Source organism: Aythya fuligula, chromosome 1 (genome assembly GCF_009819795.1).
Source record: "Aythya fuligula isolate bAytFul2 chromosome 1, bAytFul2.pri, whole genome shotgun sequence".
In the NCBI taxonomy this organism is placed as follows: Eukaryota; Metazoa; Chordata; class Aves; order Anseriformes; family Anatidae; genus Aythya; species Aythya fuligula.
Window position 1 is genome coordinate 149,955,738 of NC_045559.1, and position 24,242 is coordinate 149,979,979.

At 43.1% G+C, this 24,242-nt stretch overlaps 1 protein-coding gene across 2 annotated transcripts in view; it reads left to right on the plus strand.

Annotated features, from left to right (window-relative positions):
• Positions 1-12,058: 12,058 nt before the first annotated feature.
• FGF14 (fibroblast growth factor 14) overlaps positions 12,059-24,242 on the plus strand; it is a 409,284-nt gene continuing 397,100 nt past the window's right edge. Inside the window, exons 1-2 of one of the 2 annotated variants that reach the window (XM_032198638.1) lie at positions 12,059-12,279; positions 12,430-12,759. In XM_032198638.1, coding sequence (XP_032054529.1) covers positions 12,552-12,759 — 208 coding nt within the window. In that variant the 5' untranslated portion in view covers positions 12,059-12,279; positions 12,430-12,551. Of the gene's footprint in view, positions 12,280-12,429; positions 12,760-24,242 lie in introns of those variants that run through there. The other variant, XM_032198654.1, reaches the window with a different exon arrangement.

Genomic DNA, 24,242 nt, shown 5'->3' on the forward strand with positions numbered 1-24,242 from the left:
GAGTTTTTCTTCAAGAAACATCTTCAGTCTCAGTTTTGACATAGTCATGCCACCTCTTTTCCTTTTCTCCTCACATGATCATGCACTTAAAAAAGGTCATCTCTTTAAAACGCTGGGCTTGCTCCAACCTTTTAAAACATATTTGCTTCTGCTACCACCTTTCTGTATGATAGCCTAGTGGACAGAGCAGCTACTTGGGATGCAAATACTATAGTCTCCTCTCTTTCTCAGGGGTTTCAAACCCTCTTCATAAGTATTAAAGTACTGTAATATCATGCAGCAACTAAGAAAGGGCAGTTAAGAATTGCAGCATTAGACTTAATAGTTTTTCCCAATTAGCCTTGTTCTGCATGAAACTAAGGAAGAGGAGAAGCAAAGAACAGACACAGGTGGATACATGTGGGTACCTAAAGCAGTGACATGGTCCCTGAGATCTCAGCTGTATTTCCAAGCATCCTCAGGGGAATATTTTGAAGTTGCTTGCATGTGTGTAAAGGGAAGAAATGGTCTCATACAGCAGCAGAGAATGGAAAAGTAATAAAAAAATTAAATTAGATAAAATTAGTTTAAATAATGAGAAAGAATATAGAGGAGATGATCTCAGAGGCAGGTGCCCTTTTGAGAAAGTAGCTTTATTAGATTTTGATTTAATTTATTAAAGCTAGGTTGACAGTGTCCTTTTTTTAATACTGTGTGGAACATTAGCTTCTACTCCTGTTGGTGGACAATGACAAAAAGCAGGGCATCTAGCTCTGAGTGTGGTGTGAGGGAGGACCTTCAAGTTTTGTTCTGTTTTTCATCTTCTCTCCACATTTCGGCCCCATTTGACAGCTGATGCCTGCTAAATGGTCTTACTGCAGAAAAGCCCTAAAGCCTTCAAATTTTACAGTACCTCATGGCAGCTAACTTGAAAATAACCTCAACAACACAATGAAGATGTAGATTTGGTGCCTAAATGGTCAAAAAAGCAATTAAGAAATTACTTTTTTTTTGGTAGGTATTTTAGTTAGAAGTTTACAAGTGCTTCCAGTTGGTTTATATGTCATTTAGTTTCCTGTCTTCTTCAGTGGAAACTGAGAGACAACCTAAAGTTTATTCTATGCTAAAACCATGGATAATCTAAATGTTCTTTTTATCAAACCATATTTCTTGTTCTTTCTTAACTTAATTTATTTACAAGGTATGTTATAACAAGGAAGAAGTAGGGCCCCGTATTCCTAAACCTGAACGTTCAGAAGTGGGTATATTTAGAGATAGCAATACACCTGCACTAAATCCAAGCACTTCTTGCTGGCAAGATACACTGCATTAGGGGCTCTGCCCTGTTTCTCTCCTTTCTTTTTTTTTTTTTTTTTTTAACTTTCTCATCACTTCTAATACCATTTTATTCTTTGTAATGACTGGTGTATGAAGATGCATGTTAATGAAACTAGCAACTGTCAAAGTTAGATTTCCCTGTATGGATCTCTGCATTTCTCAGTGAGCCCACGTGAATTTGTGAATGTTGTAAAAAGAGGTTATCATAAACTAGCACTGGAAACTACTGAATCAGCCTATGTTGTCTGCTCATCTTTCTCTAGGTAAGTCCAAAATATTCCAGGGGCAGCCAAACCTTGGACCTCTAGATATCTACACAAGACTTCTACTTCCTACAGACTCATTCTCAGCACATCCTGCACTCCCTTTAAATGCAGCAGACAGAGGATGGAAAATGCTCCCTCCTACCCAGATTCAGGTATTCCTGGGATGGTATTCAGAATATATTCAAAAAATAGTGGATCTTAAGTTTATTGAAGAGTGTAACTGTTTTTTTTTTTTTTTTTTTTCTTTGTCTAATTTTCCACAGTTGTATTTTCTTCCTTGCCAGCTATCACCAGAGTTGGACTCTCATTAAAACTCCATTGAAACCTAATACATATTAGAAGCAGGATTAATTAATATCATCACTAATCTATTCACTCTTCAATGATTTCTGCAAACCTTCACTTCATATCATCCTGTGTGAAAATGAACCTCAACTGAAGAACTGCTAGCAGAATTTCTTCATCTTCTATAACGTTTGAACATATATTAATTTTGATGAAGCTGATTTATAGGACTCTTGATCTTGCTGCTCTACGTGATTTCAGATGCATAAATGGGGTTAAAAAAATAGCTTTAATCTTTTTTTTTTTTTTTTTTTTTTTTTAATGCTTTGTTTTTTTTTCCTCTCTTTAAAGAAAACTAGCTAAACACTACCCTGGAGCAGTCTGTCACTCTATCTTTCATTTTTTTTTTTTATTTATTTATTTAAAAAATAGCATCAGAACAGCTCAAATGTCTCTAAAGAAGATGATTATATTATTCTAAGCTATACACTGCTCTCATTTGTATTTCTAGTAATGGACAGCAACTTCAGTGATTTGACAGTTAACTTCAGATCGTCAAGGGTGCAGATGGGAAGAAAAACTGGGCTTTGTTTTTGAAAGGCACTTTTATTTTAATACACCTCTTTGTACTTTGTTCTACAATTCCATGACACAAACCACAGATTAGTCATTTAGTGCAATATAAATGCAAGATCTAAGATGTGCAGTGGATACATTGTCAGTCTCTCTTGTAATTTATTATTTACAACATGTTCTCATCCATCTGCAGCTGAAAAGTAGATCACTTTGTATTTTAATTTATTAAATAGTAGATTGTTACCTGTAAGGCCCATGCTCCAAGTACAAAGTAAAGCCTTTAATTGAAATATGTTCAGTGATCTCTGTGCAGTTGAAGTGCCTTGTCATAATTTAAAATGTTATTCTAGCTGGAAAGCTGGTGAATTAGCCAAATCAGACTTGAAATTAACCGTTTGGGTTTTTGGAACTAATATGAAAAAAATCATGAAAAGCTTGGAGTGAATATTTTTCCTTTTGGGAAGGAAAAAAAAAAAAAAAAACCAACAAAAAAAAACAATTTAGAGAGGTATTCTACAGTAGCAGTTTGTTCAGCACAATCATCAGTTAGACATTGACATGAAAAGAAAGAAAAAAAAAAGAAAAAGAAAGAAGTTACGTGTGTAATTTAGAACCTTTATCCTACGGCAAGAATTTGTATATTTTGCCTTGGCTGTCTTGACTGGAATTGTTAACTCTTTATTGATATAACAAAAAGGAATCAATTTCAGATCTTAATTTTTCCAAATGCATTGGGAAAGGGAAGGGAAGGGAAGGGAAGGGAAGGGAAGGGAAGGGAAGGGAAGGGAAGGGAAGGGAAGGGAAGGGAAGGGAAGGGAAGGGAAGGGAAGGGAAGGGAAGGGAAGGGAAGGGAAGGGAAGGGAAGGGAAGGGAAGGGAAGGGAAGGGAAGGGAAGGGAAAGAAGAGAAGAGAAGAGAAGAGAAGAGAAGAGAAGAGAAGAGAAGAGAAGAGAAGAGAAGAGAAGAGAAGAGAAGAGAAGAGAAGAGAAGAGAAGAGAAGAGAAGAGAAGAGAAGAGAAGAGAAGAGAAGAGAAGAGAAGAGAAGAGAAGAGAAGAGAAGAGAAGAGAAGAGAAGAGAAGAGAAGAGGAGAAGAGAAGAGAGAAGAGAAAAGAAAAAAGAAAAGAAAAGAAAAGAAAAGAAAAGAAAAGAAAAGAAAAGAAAAGAAAAGAAAAGAAAAGAAAAGAAAAGAAAAGAAAAGAAAAGAAAAGAAAAGAAAAGAAAAAAGAAAAAAATATTTTTGTTTTTCTTGATCACTGCTACTGTGAAAATGATTAGTGATAGCAAAATCTGGCATGTAGAGAGTTCTCACTGAAAAAAAAGACACGACACACGAAACAGCACCGTTTCTGCTTACTAAGCTCTTTAATTCCTTTAACTGCATTTTGTCTTATTTACCTGCACTATTCACGAATTGTTCTTTTATCGCATCTGACATATGTATAGTATACAGCAGAGAAAAGCTTCTGTCAGTGATCTTATCATTATGATCATAGGTATTGCTTTCAATGGGAAATGTTTAAATATTTTTAATGCTTGGGCTGTAGCCCCGACCCATAGACATGAAAAAAGTGGAGAAAAGTAGTGTCAATAACTTCTTCCAGCAAGCAATTCAGAGGATGGCTCTTTTGCCTTTTGTCCTAACACTTCTGAAAATGTGCTCATAAAAATGCCTTATTGTTCATTATGCTGATGCCAGGAAGGACAGTGTTAGACACTGTGCTGGGAGAAGGAAAAAAAAAGAAAAAAATATATATATTTTATATACATATAGTAAATAAATATATATATAATATATATATATATTTTTTTTTTTTCTTACAACGACAAGTTTTACAGAGCATTCACAATTTGTATGTCTCTCTCTCCTGAAAGAGGGAGCTTCACCAGCTTTCCAGTTCTGCATTTGTAGGTGTGCCATGTTGCTGAAAGGATCAGTCTTTTCTGTGACCAGAGAAACAAAAGGCAAGACTCCTTAGCCCCTTTAACAGTCATGCTTAGTACCATGCTTTCCTTTGCCCATTGAGTTTTTGACCTTCTGGCTGTGCAGTTCTTCCATCACTCACATCTGGAGCAACAATGCTGTGGTGACCACGTCCCTTTTAAGTTCATATTGAGAAGTATAGCCACATTAGTGTGGTTCTTCACCAAGCTACTTAAACATGCTTCTCACTTGTACCTAACTTGGGAAAATCTACACGAATGTCTCTGCAGTGTTCGAGAAAAGCAAAAGAAGGACCAGAAATCTGCCACAGCTCTCTCTGGAGCTTGACATATTTGTGGACATGTCAGAAGGAGAAAACCTGAATCTAGTGCAGGGCCCTAAGACAGATCAAGTGCCTGCCCTACATATGTTTTGGTACACTGGACTTAATGGCAACAGCTAGTGGTTGAGTGATAGTCTGTCACTATCTATGTAATCTAGTGATTATATAGTGAAAGATAATCACTCTCTTTAGATTGAAGAGTCTCTCCTCTGGAGCTACAACTGCAGCCACTGGCTAATTTAGCAGGTGGGCTGGATTCAGTCCTCTGAATAATCAGCGGAAAAATAAAGAAGGTACTCAGGTAGGACAAAATGGATTTTCCCTCTTGTCTCCTGTGGCAGAGTGATTCAGTGAGATCAGTTCCTATGTCAGGCAACTAAACAGATGAGCTGACTTGTATCTTCAGCTATTTCTTGGGTACTCATTTGAAGGGTACTCTTTATCTTATCATAGGTTGATGGCTGAGTTGAATGCACTCCCTATTGAGTCGGGACTCAAAAATAATATAAAAATTCAAAACCATTTGAATGGTTTGGAATCTCTTCCTTTAGAGGACTCTGATTTCCTCCTGTGGATGATGGATTCTTGTTTCAGGGAACATGTGTGTTAATATGAAAACTCTGCAGATAAAAACACTTCATGAAGAAAGTCCTCTGTGTCCAGCAGGTACATATCTGCAAATTCCCCTAATCTGCTTTGGTGGCAAACAGATTTCTTCTCTTCTTTGGTGATCTGTCCTAATGCTGACAGTGCTGCACATTTCACTGCTATCTGTTTAAACAGCTTGGCAGCCCACTGCACCACCTTTTTTTGCCCACCACTTTAATTGGTGCAGCTGCTGCCTTAGGGTGCTCTGCTAAATGGCACCAAGACAAATATAAACAGTCTGCAAACATGTGTTCAGTCTTGTCACCACTGTACTTCTCTTTATCTTGTCAGGAACCGAGTCTGCTTTCTGTATCAATTACACTCTCATTTAGATCAACATATATTTTATGCTTTCTTGTTGGATCATAGCACAAAGTATAAGGTATCATGTTTTATTTATGCTTTCATCAGCGTTTGCTTTTTTTTTTTTTTATTTATTTATTTATTTATTTTTTTTTTTATTTTTATTCCAGGGATCTTTCAGATACTTTGCTCCTCCTATTGCTCAGGCAATAAAACACTACAGTATCTTCTTTAGCTAATAGTTTGATATCTTCACATCTTTCAAATACAATAAATATAAAACTGAGACACAAATGTAAAAGCTTTTCAGAAGCTCTGCTGAAGCAGAATTATTTTATTCCACTTAAACCACTTGGAGCATTTTGCTGTCCTTCCCTGACACCATTTTTAATTTAGCCACAGAGCTGTAACACAAATATTTTGCCGTTTAAGAACTATAAAAGTTTCACTAGTTGGTCTTCATAGCAATTATGCATATCTGAAATTAAATCAGGCAACTACAGACACCAAACCATTGTATCACCTAAACAACTTAGACTAAGCTATTTTTAAATGCTTCCTCTGTCCTAAAATCTGCAATATTTGCTTAGATTCACAGTTAATTGCTCCTCTAATGCCACTGCCCTTAAGTCCTTGAGACCTTTCTTTCAGTGTATCTGTTTAACTGCAAGAGCCTTGCTTCTTCGATGTTTTTATATTTCTGAAATTACTACCCTTTACCCTGTAGTACATGGTCTTGCACTTTATGAAACTTCTATTATTGAAGGGAAAGAAAAGAGGCACAATCTGCATTTGAAATCAGTGCTGGGACCAGGTTTGTTTAAAAATGAATCCCTTCTGCTCTAGTACCCATGGCTGTATTTTGTTTGTAGTATAACAACAATCTCACATTTGCTACAGATCATGGTCTCTGCAGTGACTGACTTGCGCACCCACAGAGGACATCACTGCAGTTTTAGCCTCTCAATTCAGTAAGGGATGTTCCCAGTCCCCTGGCATAACCACAGTGCTTTACAGCTACATGTCCACCATGGATTAGCCAGGGCTCTGCTCCCCAAAGTATAGTGAGTTGAGCCACACTTTGTGCTGAAGCTGCCTGGAGCCAGCACTAGCGGCTGCTTCAGGCACAAAAGCTCAATCTGTAAATCTCTCACCTGTCACACTATTCTCTAACCCCTGCCAAGTGCCTTAAAAGTGGTCACTGTCATCTGATTGCCCCAGGTTAGACAGAGATGAGTATGGCTGTAACAGCCTGCTCAGGTGTGCTTGCCACAAGGGTGATTGAAGGAACTTTAATAGGCTTTCTGAAGACAAATCCCACATGGAAACCTACACAGGATCCTCCTGCATCATATGTCATCCCCTTTGCTGGACTCTGTGCTCTGCCAGATGATCTTCATTTAGCTTTTCCCCTGGAAAAGGCTGAGGAGGTACATACCCTGATGGACTGATAAGTGTTTATGTTCATTGGACCTCACTTTTGTCAGGGGAGTTGTTCACAGCTAAGACATACAGGAGCATTTCTGTGCTTCTGTGAACATCTCTCATGTTGAATAATGAATTAAATGTTGTCTAGCATGTGACAACATCCGAACCACCCCAGTCTGGGTGTTTCCTCCAAGCTATGTTTCTTATTGTTTCTTGAAAACACTGATTTAGGCCAGGCGCAGTCTTTGATTGAGTTTTACAGGGCCCAGTATGCCAAGGTCTTGATACATGACTAAAGCACTTTGGCATTACTAGAGTAATAATAACAAATTGTTCAGTAAAGCAATCTTGGCACCTCCCTGTAAAGCATTTCATTGTAATTCCAGTCCAAAACAGGGTAACAGATTAGAGTTTTTTTTGAGTGTCAGACTACGTTATGTAGCACTCAGTCCACATCATGCTCACATCCCACCCACAACCCCGTTACTCTCTCACAAAATCTTACTATGCTGTATGGAGACAGTAGGATTCCTCCCACAATTACTCCTCCCGAATATCAGGACCTGTTTAGGCCCCTGCTGAGCAGGCAGTGCAATGGCCCTTTTCCCCCCATTCAGTTAGCTCCTTTCCCACGTATGCAATGCCATCACGAGTACCAGGCTGGTCAGAGAAAAACAGATAATAAAGGGCACCACTCATGTATAAGAAAACATCCACTTATGTTAGCAACCTAAAACAATCCCAGTATCTCAAAGTATGTTCACCTTCACCCATGCAGCTCAGCGAGGCACCACCAGCACAGGGCACCATTGCAGCACCAGTTTAGAGCACCACTCACAAGAGTTCCCTCAGGAATTCTCTGCAGTTCTTCCATCATGTTGGAACAACAGGTAAATCCTGATGTTTGGTAACCTCTTTTTGTACATATGTAATGCTTGTAAGATACAGTCTATTCCCTGTTGTCTCCCTTTCTTTCTCAGATAAGAGCTGTCACCCTTACTGTCCTAAAGAATGTGGCACTGGGCTGGAACTGGTGAATGAACATGTTCTAATTTGTAAGATCATCCAGTATTCAAGCTCACTCCTTTCATTCTGCCAATGTGTGTGCCCATATTGTAGGAGAATGACAACCCTTTCTTTTTCCCTTTACAACTAGGAGCAAAGCAGAAATTTCCAAAAAGACTGTATCCCTTTATCTCCACTGATCTTAATACTTGGGCAGTTCTTTCTGATTTTCAATCATTAAATAGTCCAAGAATCTACCTTGGACTACCTTGGAAGTATGGCAAAGAGTTCAGCCTTATACTCCCCTAGACTCTACTCCCAGCACAGAAGAAAAAGAGATGCAGAGCATTTTAGAATCAGCTGTACCCAAAGGTGGTAATAGCCTAGAATTGTAAACTTTTAGTTAAGCTTGTGGATAAAACACCTCAGATGAGGTATCTGTATACATGGAAACCTGTGAGCTGGGTACCTAAGCTCCATTGTAATCAACAGAGATTTAGGAGCTCTGTACAGTTGGCTTATGCATGGATAACCATCACTGGTCCTTTGAGATGCTCTAGGATGTACTGTGTGGCCTCCACCTGCAGGTCCAGAAAGCCCTAAGTCACCCATAGATACAGCATCATATCTGCCATGCCTGATATTGTAAGATATCTTAGGAAGAGTCGAACACCACTTGATGTCTAAGTTTCAGCAGAAAAATCAAGTTTCTAGATCTCCATGGGCTATAATAGAGTAAAAGCATCTAACTCACAGACATCTAGATGCCTTGTTCTACAGGCTCAATTTCATTGAATGATAGCTATGGTCCTAGTATTTTCTAGACAATATGAAAATAACATAAGCTGTATAATTTTGAAGACCAAGGAGTTTGAAGCATTTTTTTTTTCCCTAACTTACTCTTGGAATCAATGTATACAGAAACTTTGAGTTGAGCGGGTTATTCTTCAGCCTTAACATTTAAGCTGTGCATATGGTAGGTTTGCCTTGACATCCTGGGAAAACTGTCTCTCTTCTCAAAGAGAGTCTTCTTTTTCTCTCATCCAGAAGACAGGGAGTCTTGGTGGTATGCTGTAAAATCAAGGGGCCTTTCATTTTGTTATGTTTTTCTTCTCTCCTCAACCTGCAATAGTATATCAAACAGAGGTTTTCTCTGTACAGCCTGAGTGCTCAGAATATTTCACTACTGCTTTCTCCATTTCGCCCAGAAGGGAACCTGAAATCCACGGAAAAAGATCTGACCGAATACCTCATATTGATTTTCACTTCTCTTGACTTGTAGATGACATTTTCTTCCACGGGTCTGCACATCTTTTATGCATATATCTCTTTTCATGTAAAGTCCTGTATTCTGTGGTCCTTGAGGCAGATCAGAACCCATGAGGGAATGTTTTTGTCCAGTTTCCTTTTTTTTTTTTTTTTTTTTTTTTTGATTGCTAGCCCATTGTATGCAGTAAAGTACGAAATTTATTTTTGCACATGAATCTTCCTTCTGTGATAAAATGCTTACACCCAGTTCAGTGCCAGTTAATGATAGGCCATTTATAAATTAATTGAAGTGTTGAAATGGATAATTTATACTTAGACTAAACAGGTTTGAGTAAATGTTTTAGACTTTTCAAGGTTCTTATACATATTTCAGCTAAGAATAAAAGGCTTCCTCTGTTTTCATCACATCAGGTCAACTCTTCTTTCAAAAGGCTAATCGTTCCATGACTTAGACTTTGCATAAAAAGGAATTCTGAACAAATCACATTCTTGCTCAGGTATTTCCCCACAGACTTGCCCTGTTTTGGGGACCTCCTCAAAGGCATTAAGTTATTGGATTCACAAGGTGAATGAGGTACAGAGCTCCTGCTTCTACCCTAACTCCAGTAACCCTTAAATAACGTATCACCTCCAGAATGAGAACCCTTTGTCTCTGCCGTCACAGATCCTGATACCTGAATGATGGTGAGATGCTAAATAGAAGTTTTACTTTCATTTAGAAATAGAGAGTTACATGCTAGCCTGGAGGAGGTACATAAACCAATTACTGGGGTGGAAAGCTTGTCAATGACTTATTGTTTTTCACAGATCACAGACTGTTCCAGCTATATAATGTTGGCTCTGGTGGTCAATGAAAGATAGACAGGGATCTCTGATATTTTTGGGAAGACTCTAGATCAATTTTATGTTTGCAGGGAGCAGTGACATATGAGCTACCATGAATAGCACTAGGGCTGCTACAAACTCCCAGCCAGCTGGTGGCAAGGTGGCCGAGCCAGATCTTCTTCCCAGCAGCCTGTGTAACTCCAGCACGCTGCTGTCATTAATGTTGTTCATTAGTTCAACAGGCAGTGTGGCCATGGGGAAGGGGAAAGGGACTGAGACGCTTCTTAGCATAATCTTCTTCTTTGACTATTGCTTCACTTTCTTTTTACCTTTTCCTAAATTTTATCCATCGAATTTTGCTTATTTTATTTCTTGCAAACTTGGGTGCCTACAAGCAGATACCTCCCTGTACATATAATGCTCTGCAGTCTCCATGGGTCACTTCTCACAATATGACCCTTCATTTCTGTGCGTTATCCTTCATCTCCATATAACAGGGTAATGCCATTTAAATATTATGTAGATAGGGATCTCACAACCAAGCAATTCATCTACTTGCATAAATCCATAAACTCACTGAAATGATAGCTATTGGAAATTTTCAGTACCTGTCACTTCTCTTGATGTTAACAGTCAGAGTTCACAAATATTGGTAGCCAGCGAGCCAGACGTCGTCATGGGGGAGGAAAAGCCCATAGAGAACCCCCTGAGTTTTTACACACTTTAGTCTTACTCTTCCTGGAGCAATGGCAGCTTCCATGGCCTCAGAAGAAAACACCAAAGTCTGACCGTGTCTGAATGAATGTAAATACAAACAGAAATGTCAGAGGTGAAAACAGCGTCCTGGGATTTCTGTTTTTGTCTGAGAAAAAGTAAATGGTCAACGAAAGGGCCTTTGTCCAAAGAGGTAGAAATGATCAAGAAGGAGGATACAGATGACTTTGGCAAGAGGAGAAGAGCAGGAGAGGAGAGAGAGCTGTTCTTTCTTCCGCTTCTATTACCTATTTTCTTCTTCCACCTTCATCCTTTCAACAGTTCCCTTCTACTGCTACCCCATTGTCTTTTCCTTCATTGCTTCATGCTCCCTGTCCCGTACTTCCAATACCTTCCAGTATCCACGCAGTCCAGCAGAGCATCTGGAGGGGAGAGGGAGAACACGGGCATCAACCTCCAGCCCTCACAGTGCCACCACTGCCATGCATGGGTGCAACCACACTGCTGCAGGGCTGGATCAGTGCAGTGAGCCTCCCACAGAGGCTGGGGAGGGCTGGTGAAAGGGCAGGGGGCTCTCTGCATGGGACTGCAGTGAGTGGCACTGCTCAGGAGCTGGCCTGTCTCTCTCTCTTTGGGCCTGTCAACTCGTCTGAGCTATGGGTGCTTTGTGGGGTTATTTTGCATTGCCTTTGTGGGGTGCTCACAGTGCTTGAGCCCGCCAGTAGCGTCCCAGGCCTCCACCGTGCACCACCCTAACACAAAACAGCACCTTCCCCTTTGGGGGCAGCCCCCAACCGCCCCATCACCCCTCCCACATCCAACCCCCACCGCCCCCCATTTCATGGTGCCGGCTGCGCCAACCACCTCTACCACCCCAACCCCAGCACCGCGACCGCACCTTGGGGGCAGGACACAAAGCCCAGCCACCCCCGGGGTGCCCGGCACCCCTGGCGGGGACCCCTCGCCCCCATCCCTGCCGCACGTGGGTACGTGCCGGCGCTGCGGGCCGGGGGGGCAGCGCGGCTCCTCCTCCCCGGGCGCCCGGCGGCGACTGGGCGCCGAGGCTGCGGCGGGCGGGCGGGGGGCGGCGGTGGCAGCGGCCTCCAGCGGGGCCGGGGGGCGGCGGGGAGGGGGCTGCGGGCGGGGTCGGCGCCCGGAGAAGGGCGGCAGGCGGTGTCTCCGCCCGAAGAAGAAGCCGGGCTTCGCCGGGGGCCGGCGGTGCGCTCTCCCGCCGCGGGGCCGCACAATGGCAGGCGCTCAGTAGGATGGATCCTGCCGTGGCTTTTGTTCTGCGGATCCACCCATCCTCCTAGCAGTCAAGTGCCAGGCTATGGTTTTCTCCTCGGGGATCTCTCCGCCGCGTTTTGCCGGCGTCTCCGGTGAGGGTTTGGCCTCGGCTGGGATTTCGCTACCTTACTTTTCGTTTGGCTTCGCGCTGAAAAAGGGGATTTTTCTTATTTTTATTATTTATTTTTCCCTCTCCCTCTCTCTCTTTCCACGCTTTTGGTTATAATCCAATGTTGATCTAGGGGGAATAACCATTCAGCCTGGCTGAAAAAAGCATCCATTGAAAAGTCTCAAAGAAATATACCACGTGAGGAAAAAAAAAAAAAAAAAACTGGGAGAAGATCGGAATATAATCATTTTTTCTATGATAAAACTGGTGCCCCTCTTCAGGAGAACTGGTCTCAATTTATTATTATGCAACCACAAGGATCTCTTCTTTCTCAGGGTGTATAAGCTGCTGGATTGCTTTTCGCCCAAATCAATGTGGTTTCTTTGGAACATTTTCAGCAAAGGATCGCATATGCTGCAGTGTCTTTGTGGCAAGAGTCTTAAGAAAAACAAGAACCAAACTGGTAAGCAATCCATTGCACTGCGTTGTTTTTCTTTTATGCTACCCTGTCTGTTGCTCGCCGAGGTAGATCTGCAATCCTGCTGAGGGGAGAAGGGGGAAATGTAACGAGGCCGGCACGGACATGCATGTGCATACGTGTATGAATAAGCAAGGAGCAGCACGGATTAGCTTCAGCCCCTGTCACCACGGAGGAAAAAGATAATCCAAGGCGACCCTATAGTCCGTTCCGCATCTCCTAGTTGCCGTGCGCTATTTCCGAGGAGGAAACTTTGTTCTCACTGCCCTTTCCGAGGGGCGGCCGGTAGCGCCCACCCTCCCGGCTCCCGGGGGCGAGCCCCCCGGGCACTGCCCCTGTGGGGCGCCCGCTGCGGGGCCGAGCAGCGCGGCCCCGCCGTGCCCGTGCGAGCCGGCCCCGCTGCGGTGGGCGAGCGGCTGCGGGGCTCCGGTCCTGCCCCGCACTTTGTGCTCAGCTCGCCATAAGTCGCCCCCTCCACACCCACCCGCCTCGTCCGGTTTTGCCCAAGCCGAGCCCGGCACCCCCCGCCCCCGGATGGCGAAAGGAGGGGGGGGGGGTCCCTGCTTATTACTCCCCCTCCCTCCGCCGGGACTTCAAGCCAGGGATGTGGAGGGGGCGTGTGTGGGGGGCATGGACCGGGGGTGGCCGCTCGCCCGGGGTTTGTGCCCTAGACGGCAGCCGAGCACGGCAGCAGCACGGCCGGGGTGGCTGCGCCTCCTCCGGGATGCCCCCTCCGTGCACACCCGCCGGGGGCCGTGCCGTGCTTCTCCATTTCTGCCTTGCTGCCGGCATCATGCGCTTCCCTTCAGCCCGGCTCTGACAGGGAAACTTGCGGTGCATTACATAAGAAATGTAAATGCGGGTGCCCCGGGCCGCCCGGCCCCGGGGAGAGAGGGGGGGTCACGGCTGCCGCTGTTGCATCCCTCCGGCTCCGGGCGTCCGGCTCGGAGGGAGGGGAGGGCTGCTTTTCGGGGAAATACCGGCCCTCCTTGCCTAACCCCCCCAAGCCTCGGTCCCCCCCCTTCCTCCCTGCTCGCTCCCCCGGCCAGCGGGTTGTCTGCAAGCACTTCGTGCCGGGGGAGGCGAGAGCTGCCGGAGCCCGGGCTGCGTGGGGAGGGATGCTCTGCGTGTGCGTGTGTGCCGGCTGCCCTGCAGTGGCAGCTCCCGAGCAGGAGGCTCCTGACGCTGGCACTGCAGTGTAGTAGATCATAGGCTCTCCTCGCCTCTCTGACACCCCAACACCGCCAAGCAGCAGCCCCGGCAGCCCGCACCCCTCTGCTCCCCGGCCAGCCGGGGGCCGGACCCCGCTTTGCCCGGCTCGCAAAGGTGCGGGGAGTCGCGGTGGGCACCTCGGCGGATTTTTTGTGCCCCCCCCGTTCTCCCCGCTCCTGCTTTGCCAGCTCGGCTCCCCCCTTCCCTCCCCGTCGCTGCAGCAAAGAGCAGCCACTTCTCAGCATACCAAAGAAGCCGAAATGCCCCGCTGGGGGCTGGGAAGCGGCCGCAGCCTCCTGCAGGCCGCCCCCGGCTTCCCTCGCCCCTTCCCTCTGCACCGAGACGCCCCCCCCCGGGCCGGGGGCAACTCAAAGCTCCTTGCACCCTGCTCGGGGCAGGGGCAGCCTCGCAGCCCTCAGGGACGGCGCCTGCCCCTGCCCGGCCCCGGCCGTGCTTGAAGGGGCCGTGACCGCAATGGGGGGGGGGGGGGCTTCAGGGGGAGAAACGGAGCCCGCTGCCGCCCTACGGGGGGGCCCGCACCAACACCGCCGTGCCCTGAGCGAGAGGCGATGCTGATGCTCCTGGGAAGGGTTTTGGGAGCGGAGGTGGTTTCTAGACCTTTCAGTTAGCAGCCCCGGGGGGTGTGGAGAGGCGTCACACCCCCCCTCTACACCCCCAGGCCCCCAAAAGGGTGGGCTGGTGGCAAACTGCACCTGAAGCCGAGAGGCGGCTCTGGGGGTGTCGGGGCTGGTGGCCCCCCGGCCGGGGTCGTGGTTCCCTCCGTCCAGCCGCTGTCCCATCTTCCCCCCGGAGGAGGAGACACCCTGGTCCCTAAATCGCGGCTCCGGGCAGCGCTGAACGGCGACTGCTCGCAAGAACCGGGCCGAGTAAGGGGGTCTTGGGGTACCGGGGGCAAATCACCTCCAGCTGCCGTGCGATGCCCGCAGCAGAGCGGGGAGACGGGGCCGCGACGCCCCCCGGGGGGGGGCTCCCTTTCCTGCCACCACCCCTCTCCTTCGCCCGCAAAACTTTTTAGGATCGGCGGGGCTCTTCGCTCTCCAAAAGGCTGCAACATGGGCGAGCAGCCGCTGCTGAGCCAGCCAAGGGGAAAAGCGGGCAGGTTGGGCAGCTGAGATTTCAGTTCGTTCAGTTACTTGCGGCCTGATGGCATTTATTTATTTATTTATTTCTGTATGGGTCCCTCACAACAGCTGGTCTCTTTCCAAAAACGGGTTTCCAAACGTTCTTTGCTTTGCATTTCCACCCCGTGGCTGGCTTCAGCCCTCTCCCCCCTGTGCTGACCTCCTCCGGGGCTTGCCTGCTGTCTCCGGGGGGGGTTCCTGGCACAGGACAGGGTCCGGAACCAGGGTGAGAGGGGCAGGAGGGATGGGGAGCCCCGCGGGAGGTGTCAGAGCTCTGGCAGGGTTGCGGCAGGAAGCTTTGGTTTGTCTGTCGTAGAAATGCATCTGGCTGAATGCAGTGTTTCAGGTCCGAGATCCTGGAAAGAGGAGTAGCCTGTGAGCACTACAGTTGTTTACCTCTTTATGTTTCTTCATAAGGAGGAAAACTTTGAGGAACCGTAGGTGTGGCTTTGCTGGCACTGATTGACTTTTTTGTTTTCTTCCTGGAGTTTAATAATACACACACAAAGCGATGAAGCCCTGTGTAGCTTCAGCGTCCTGCCCAGCATGAAAATATTTCCGTGTTAGGTTCCCTGGGCCTCACTTGCAGGTGTAATTACTCCCACCTAACTCAGCCACTATGGCTTGTCACACACACACACAGGACTTCACAAAGTGTGGGACTAAAGGAACACTTTCTCAGAAAGAGTTAAACATTGCTTGAAACCACAGGGCCTGTAACGGTGAGATGCCATCCTGGTGGCTTGCCCCTGTGGCTCTGCATAGTGCATGTTCTAGTGAATGGCTAAGTTTTCAGGAGAATTTGGGGCTTGGGAGGATATGGGGAAGGTGAGTACCCCTGGGTGTTTTTTTAAGGCAAATACAGGAAGTGACTAACATTTTTTACCAGGTGACAGCTGCTAGGTTGCCCATGGGAGATGGGATATTTCGCTGGGGTACGAGATGCCCCCATCGCTATCACATTTCACTCCTGGTGGCAGCCCAGCAGGCAGAGGATGTATCGCATTTCCTCTCCGTTTACCTCCAAGGAGAGGCATCTCTCCAACTTAGTCAGGGGTGTTGACAGGAGAGTAGATGGAAATTGGCATTACTATAAATATATTGCTGATAGAGGAATTTAGTTTCTGTTAGTATCAATCCTGGATCAATCTCAAGCACAAAACCTATTTAAAAAGAAGAACATCTGACATGCGAGTGGTGTCTAAACTGGGATCTCCGTATAATCCCCATAAAGCAGTCAGGCTGCTCCTTCATGGTCACTTATCATCTTGAAAAAGTTTCCGAGCATAGTCATGCGAGACTGAATCTGTTTAAAACAGCAACTTGGGTCCTGCTCATAAAATATATAGTGTGAGTCATTATCTGAATTTGAAACAAATTGGGGCCACCCGCTGCGTTTCTTACTCATGGAAAACAAACCTCCCACCGAAAGGCAAAGGACCCCAGTAAGAGCTGTGGGATTGGGTCCTTGGAGTTTCTTTCAAGTAGGTCTGAAAAGCATCTCTGACTGCCTAAATACCGTAATTCCTGTGCTGTTATTAGAGCCACGGTGTGTTTCTCTCACTCAGATGTAAAATTGCCTATTTACATGTATCTCACCTACTGAAGTTTTGTCCTCTATGGAATACATTTTGTGAATTTATACAAATTTGATTATTGTTGAGCAAATTAGATTGCATGTTCTACTTGTTAAGGGGTGAAATTTATGCCTGCTCATGAATCTCCCTACTGTGATAAAATGCTTATACCTCAATGTTCAATGTCTGCTAATGATAGGCCATTTATAAATGAATTCAAATATACGAAGGATGATTTAGACTTGGAGAAAATATGAAAAATACATTTACAGAAATAATTGGTTTAAATGTTTATGTGTATGCCATTTTCCTTTAAGAGTGATGTTTATTCTACTTATCTACTTAGATTATGTTAAGTATATTAATTTTGAGCTAAAATCCCCATTGACTTCAAATTCAGGTAAGGAGTGATTTAGACATTCAGAATTTGTCCCTTTCTTTGCAAAGATTTTCCGTCCTGTAAATGTCTATAAAAATGTAGTTTGGAGAGGAGAGAGCTGCTTGAAACTGTAAAGCAGTTTTTCAAGAGGACTTGATGAAAATTAAGGAAAGAAGCAGCTGGGCACTACAGCAACCGTGGGATGGTATTTTGTGGTTTATGGGGTCACTATTGAAATTTCTCTGTAATTGTAGAGTGAGATGCTGCAAGTGTAGAAGGTGGTTGGACAAATGAAGTGGTTGTGTGCAAGCTAAACTGTGCTGAATATTCACAGAAATTAGCCAAATGAGATTGTGAGTGCTGAGTCCTAGTAGAGCAGGTTTCATGCAGCCAGGGCTGGTCTTGGGTTCGTTTTGGGTCCATTTCTATATCTAATTCTGTTTAAGATCTCCCTTGGGATTTTGAACACACTATTACTGCCCTATGTCTTGTTTGCTGGCTTGTTAAAAATTACAGACCTGACCAACATTGCAAAAGCATGCTGCTGATATATTTTTTTTTCTCTGTGTTTCAGTGAATGATAGCTTTTTAAAGACAAATTAGTAGTTCACTAAACAATTTACTTATTAACAAAACAACAAATGCTTTTAAATTTGGAAAATCTCTGTTGTGGGGAAAGAATAAACAAACAAACAAAAAACCAAACCTGTTTTGGTGCAACACAAGACTTGAACAATTAAACCACCTGAGATCTACTTGCCACTGCATGGCAAGACTGTATTCAACAGACAGACAGTGTACCTGGAAATAAACTTTGCAGGACTGGGACCATGTTTTAGTTGAGAAAGAGCCAGCATCTTGCACAGAGCATGTTTCAACTGTCAGAACAAACCAAGTGGGTGCGAGGAAAATACTTTTTCTTGGAGGCCACGTGATGAAATGCTCAAAGGAGTATATTCATCTTCAGACTGAATATTTCAAAAATTATTTATCATCTTCTTAAAGTGGATTCTGAGAGGTTCTGAACCACTCAAAAGTACTGAAAATTATAGTTGCAAGGGGAATTGATGGTGTTTGGCACCATGATGGACTGAACTCACAGTGAACAAAACATATTTAAGGGATGTGTCCTTTTGAATATACTCTGTGCCAAAGATAAATAACCAGCAAAACTGTTGTTCAGATAAGGAATCCATTGTCTTTGAAAGGGATCTTTTTGATGGCAAACCCTCCAAAATCATTAAGTGAAAGGCTTTTAATGGATAAATGTAATGCAGGCTTTGTGTGTCTGTAGCATACTCTGTTGTAAGCACTCCCATTAAGTAGTAGCAAGAGAAGTAAATAGTTGCTGATGAGACAGCACTAAGAAGTCAGAATAATAATATCTGTAGTAAATTCAATGCACAAGTCAGAATAATAACACCTGCAGTAAATGGACTAGTCTAGGTAACATATCGTGTAGAACATAAAAAAAATTAATAGTTTGGGAGTTAATATTGGATAGTTCTGTGTGGTAAATAACAATAAATGGATCTCAGCTGATAGCAGAAATCGGTAGTGTAATTTTGATGTCCTTATCCTGTGTTTTCGTTCTGACACCTGCTTATTTTACTTTTAGCTGGAAACAGCATGAGGATTTCCACTGAACAAGTTTAATGTTTGCATACAGAAGGTAGTATCTTGGAAATCATTTGGCTTGATTCGGTGGCACTAAAGTTAACCAGGTCTCAGAAGGCAGTATAATTATACCAGGGTTAAACATTTTAATTTATCTGAAATTATATTCATTTTTGCTGGCAAACAATGATCCGAAATAAGCTGTAATCCCATACAAAAGATTTGTTTTAAGGAGTTTCCAGAAAGGTCTCATACAGGAATAGACTTTGCTGTTCCCTGCAAATTCATCGCGTCATCATTTTTTTTTTCATGCAACTTTCTAATTTGGAAAGATAAGAAAAGGATGAGGATGCAGAAAGTGTGTGACTAGTGCCTCAGCTGTTGAACATATCGTATCCTGTCTCTAGCACTGGGCAGTAGGTGGAGTTAAAAAAAAAAAAGAAACAAGGCAAATCTATGTTTGATCCTTCTCCTAATCTATCCACTCAGTTTTCAGTTATTACCAGACTATCAGAGATCTCTTTATTCAGGCGTCTGCATTTATTAGCCTCTAAAGGAGCTTGTCAAAGAGCATTTCTACTTTGGTCTTCAAAAACTTTTGTGGCAGTGAGCTCCAAGTAATGATGTATGGAAGGGGTGTGTGAAGGGATTTGTACTTTCTGTGGGTGCTCCTTTGCTTGACTTCTGTTGAAAATCAGAAGCTAACAACACTATTGCCACTTCATGTTCATGATCATTGAACTTTTCAGTAATTATTTTTCAGGGGTATCTCATCTGTAAGGTGAAGAGCACTTCCCTTATGGTTCCTTCTCCTTCCTTGAATGGTCAGAAAAATACTCAGCATTTCTATCATCTCAGTTCCCACGCAGTGTAACTTGCCTTTGCTGAGGGTATAAGATGTCTCTGGCTTTGAAGGACGAAGATGAAGCAGCAGCTGACACATGCCTTTGCATGAGGAAACTGCCTCTTTGGTCCTGCTGAAGCCAGTGGAGGCTTTTGCTTGTGTGTGGAGGTGTCTGCAGAGCATTGCCCATGGTTTCACCACAGCCCAGAAGCTCACAGAGCCACAGCACAGTGAGGAAGATGGAGTCCAGCACTGACAAGTGGCTTCTGCTTTCATCCAGCTAGAAGGAGTTCATTCCTATATATTTTCTAGGCTATGGGATTCAGAAGTGTCTCCTGCAAAGGTCATGTTTTCACAAAGTCCTTTCTCTGGAGGGGGATATTGCTGCCTTGAACAAGCTTTTAAAGAAGTAAGCTCTACTGTCACTGAGAACTAGAATTTATACCACTGTTAAATGGTTTGAGCAGGAGAGAGAGCTTGCACATAAGATCAGATACTTCTGTTTACATATAAATCTCATGGTTCTCAGCAATGCTAGCAAAGGAAATTAGAAGAATTTAATTGTCCTTTAGTGAGGTTTTGAGTTTAAAATGTTAATTTAAAGAAAACAAGTTTGCCAGACTTGTTACTCTTTCAGTAAATGCATTTCTAAGCATGTCTTGCTATATTTAAACAAAACTCCCAGATAACAGGTTCCTGTCAGAGAAGTGCATTATGGAGCACTGCAGTTGCCTGGTAGTTTTCTACACATATCATTTATTGCTAAGATAGGTAAATTTACAGACACTGAATGGCATGACCAGGATCTAACAGTGCAAAACATAGTGGAAAACACAGAAAAAGGTATGGAAAAAATATAGTGTAAGTAACTGCTTAAAAAAAGCAGTGAAATCATTAGTATAGAAGTAAACAATAAAATAGATTGTCCTATCAGGAATATCTTGATAAGAGTTAAATTAATGGTAGTACTTATTAAATCATAGGGCTAATGATATGAGAAACCACTTTACAGTTCAGATATTCTTGCAACTAGAAACTTCATGTAGATACCTGCACTACTAATAGTCTCCAAGAAACAACCTAAACATGATTTAGACAGATTATCCCACTAAGAGATCAGCACAAGATCTCAGATGTGAATTAACTTTAGGCTATCTAAAACCCAGGTGTTATTTTGTCGCTTGAACTCTTTAAGCTTTTACTAAAATCCGTGTTTTTAAATGGCATTAACAGTTGCATTAAAATCTGTAAAGTCTTGTGTCCCCCAGGGATTTCCTCCTGGAACCGATGCTTTGTCCCCATGTGAAGGTGACTTTCTGTCTCAATAAGCAGGGTTATACAGACTTCCAGCACCCAAAACATTTTCTAATCTCCTGGCTTTACTGGGACCTGTTTTATAACCATGAATCTGATCTTGGGCCATCACAGACACCATGTCTTCCATAATAGCATCTTGCATCTCAGTTCTTCCACCTGTTCTCTGGGTTAGGATCTGTGAGGAAAATTAGCCCTTAATTATAATTCTTTCTGATGTTTTAAAGTTCTTTCCACTTTGAATAATTAGCTAGTGGCAGTGAGCAGAGCTATCTTACAGGTTATTACTGAAGTAATAGATATTTATGATGGATGAAGGGTAGGCTGATGAACTATCCTTGTTTATTGGACACGAGCAGTATGAATGATTGGTTTCCCTATTGCTGCTAATTTATGATAGCAGAACAGTAGCAGAAGTACATAAATGTAGAGGCAGCAAAGCAACTGTGATTGATTAGGAAAGGACAGTAAAATCAGCAGGAAGAGTCAGAAAACTCAAGAACAAATGCTACCCCTTTCTATTGTCTTGGGGACAGTTTGAGCATATTGTTTGAGGGTAAAATGCTTTATACGTGATTCTGCAGTTAAAGCAGGACAACTCAGCTTCCAGGAATATTTTCTGGATAATATTGCTGACCTCTTCTTACTTGACCTGGTACAGAGTAGTTTTTGGGGCCTGGCTGTGCTTGTTCACATGGGTGCCATGTGTCTCCTAGAAGATTGTGACTGTGGTACCCTACTAAAGCTGCTCCCAAGAGTTCCCAGAGAATTGCAAATCCTTTGTGGGTGCAAGACATGCCATGTATGTCTATATCTTCAGCAGGGTACAGACAGAATGAACTTGTAGTCTGGGTTCTGCTTACCTTTGATTCACCTTTGATTAACCTTGTTCACCTTTAATTGAGTTCACTTTTGATGGTCCAGTTCAGAGACATTATTGTATGAGAAAATTACAATATTCCACTTCAGTGCAACATACTTTAGGGTTCCTGCTGACTAGGGAGATTTGTGACAAAACAGGTGACTATATGCATTATTTCTCCCCGTGTCTTGAAGTATTAAGCTCTGTCTACTTGCAAAAAAAATTTGAAACATGTTGAAGATGAGTTCTCTCACCTTTGAAACTTGTATCATTAACTTTTTTTTTTTTTTTTTTTTTTTTCCCATGGAACAGCACCTAAAAACAATATAGGATTGTTTTACAGCAAATATGTCATTATGTAGTATATGTGTTGAAGACTTTTTTTTTTTTTTTTTGAAGAAGAAGCCTGTATTTTGTTTTTGATCTAGACTTTAAACCCTGATAATATTTGTGGAGTTGTGGAAGTGTAAGGGAAAAAAGAAAAAAAAAAAAAAAAGCTTTTGTAGCTTCCTAGACAATATCTATCTGGGTAAAATCAATGAGTTTAATCATGGTTGGAGGAATGTGTGCCAAAGAACTAGGAATGGAGTCACTGTGATTTTATGTTCTGCTGTCTTTCCTAATTTCAGTTTGTCTTTGCAGTTTATAAGAGATGATATATCTGGGGTCCTACTGACATGAAGTGGAGGTGAGTCCTGAGATTTGTGAGCCACAGAAGATATTCTCTCCTCATTGAAGGTTTTCAGAGAAAGATTATCTTTGAAGACTTTGGCTGTCTGAGCACTGTCAAAGCACGCACATCAATTTTGAACATTGCCATACACCACTGAGGAAAATACAATACAAAGAGTTCCTCAAGATGCCTAATTAGACATGGTGCTCTTAAAAGCAAAACAAAACAAAAACAAAAACTGTAAGCACAATGAGAAAAAATAATTGAACCTAAAGATGTACGAATAGAATAGTAGTTTATCTACTTAATTTTATGGCCTCTTAAATGCTGGATCAGAAATATTTTATCCCTGTTGTGCCAGCTGCCTCCAGAATGAAAGAGGAGGTAGCAGTCTGGGACCTTATAACCAGAGCAGAAGTAAATTATAAGTTGTGCAGGTTAGGTTAAAACCTTTTAACAAAATATGGGGAAAAATGGCAAGATGAGAATTCATTATACTTGCTGAGGCCCATTTTATTGGCTTTCATTGACTAACTGGAATCATTATGGCTTAAGTTGGCTGCCAAAAAGAATATTGCTAAATAATATTAAGATGGAAGATGGGGAAAAGGTAATTACTAAGACCGAGTAGTCATATATATAAGTTAAGAATTTGGGGGTGGAATTTGATGAAGTTCAAACAAAAGTAAGTCAGAATGTGATGTTAGTACATTAAGTTAGATTTTTTTTAAAGTGTGGATGATACTTGAACAGTGTGGGATGATCTCTCTCCCACTTATTCTCAGAGGAAGATGAAAAACCAGAATGACAAAAGAAATTATAAAGTAAATAATAAAGGGATTAAAGGAATCTGTAATCATTTAGAGAGGTTAGTGACAGAGTCCTGCAGGCAAACAGAATTTAGAAATTCTTTAAGCTACTTATCAATTGAAGAGCAAATAGACCTGAAATTTAAGGACATATTCATGGAAAACATCTATTTCTAGAAGCATTCCTTTACCAAGGACATATAGGAGTTATATTTAATAGAGTCTGGCTTCTCTCAGTGTATTCCATTTATAGCTATCTCACTAAAGGTGAGATACCCTTGTAAATGCTACTTTGTTTTCATAAAACAAAGGCATTCTCACACTGGCATGAGTCTATCGTCTGTTGTTGCACAGCTCTGAAGGAGTGGCCTCCAGGGTGACCTTAGACCAAGTGTCCAGTACCTCCTGCCTGCTGGCATGTGGACAGTCTGCTGTCCGTCTGCATGTGCGCGCCTGGCAGCCGTTGCTTTTCTGAACCTGCATGGGCATGTGGTATCCTACGTGTGCCCCAGCTGCCCAGGCTAACACCTGCGGGTTCACCGAAGATGGCACATGAGTCTGGTCATGAGGGTGACCAACAAGCTAACAGTAAATCAAGCTAACCCTAAACCATCAGAGTAGTTGCCTCAGCATCTGCTGGTGAGAGGAAATGTGTTATTTTTTCCACCCTAAAACTGATTTACAGCACAATTTTTAAAATGTGGTGTGTGTGCTTCTATGGATCTTCAGCTTTGTGAATCTTTGTGAATCAGACACCATGCAATGGGCAATATAAACTGTAGAGGTATCCAACACCAGAAGCATTTCACTATATTTTATCTTTAGCAAGAGGTTTCAAAGTCATTTTTGCATACTTGCAGGCATTAGTACAGGTTCAATATTAATTTGACTTTTTCTTCCAATAACTTGTTAAGTGCACAGCCAAGTAGGCCAAGAATCTTAGGTGCTATCCAGGCAAACCAGATCACCATAAATCTGCATAAAGAAGTTTATTCTGGAGATCTTAAAGGAACATTGAGGGGAGAGTAAATCTCATCTT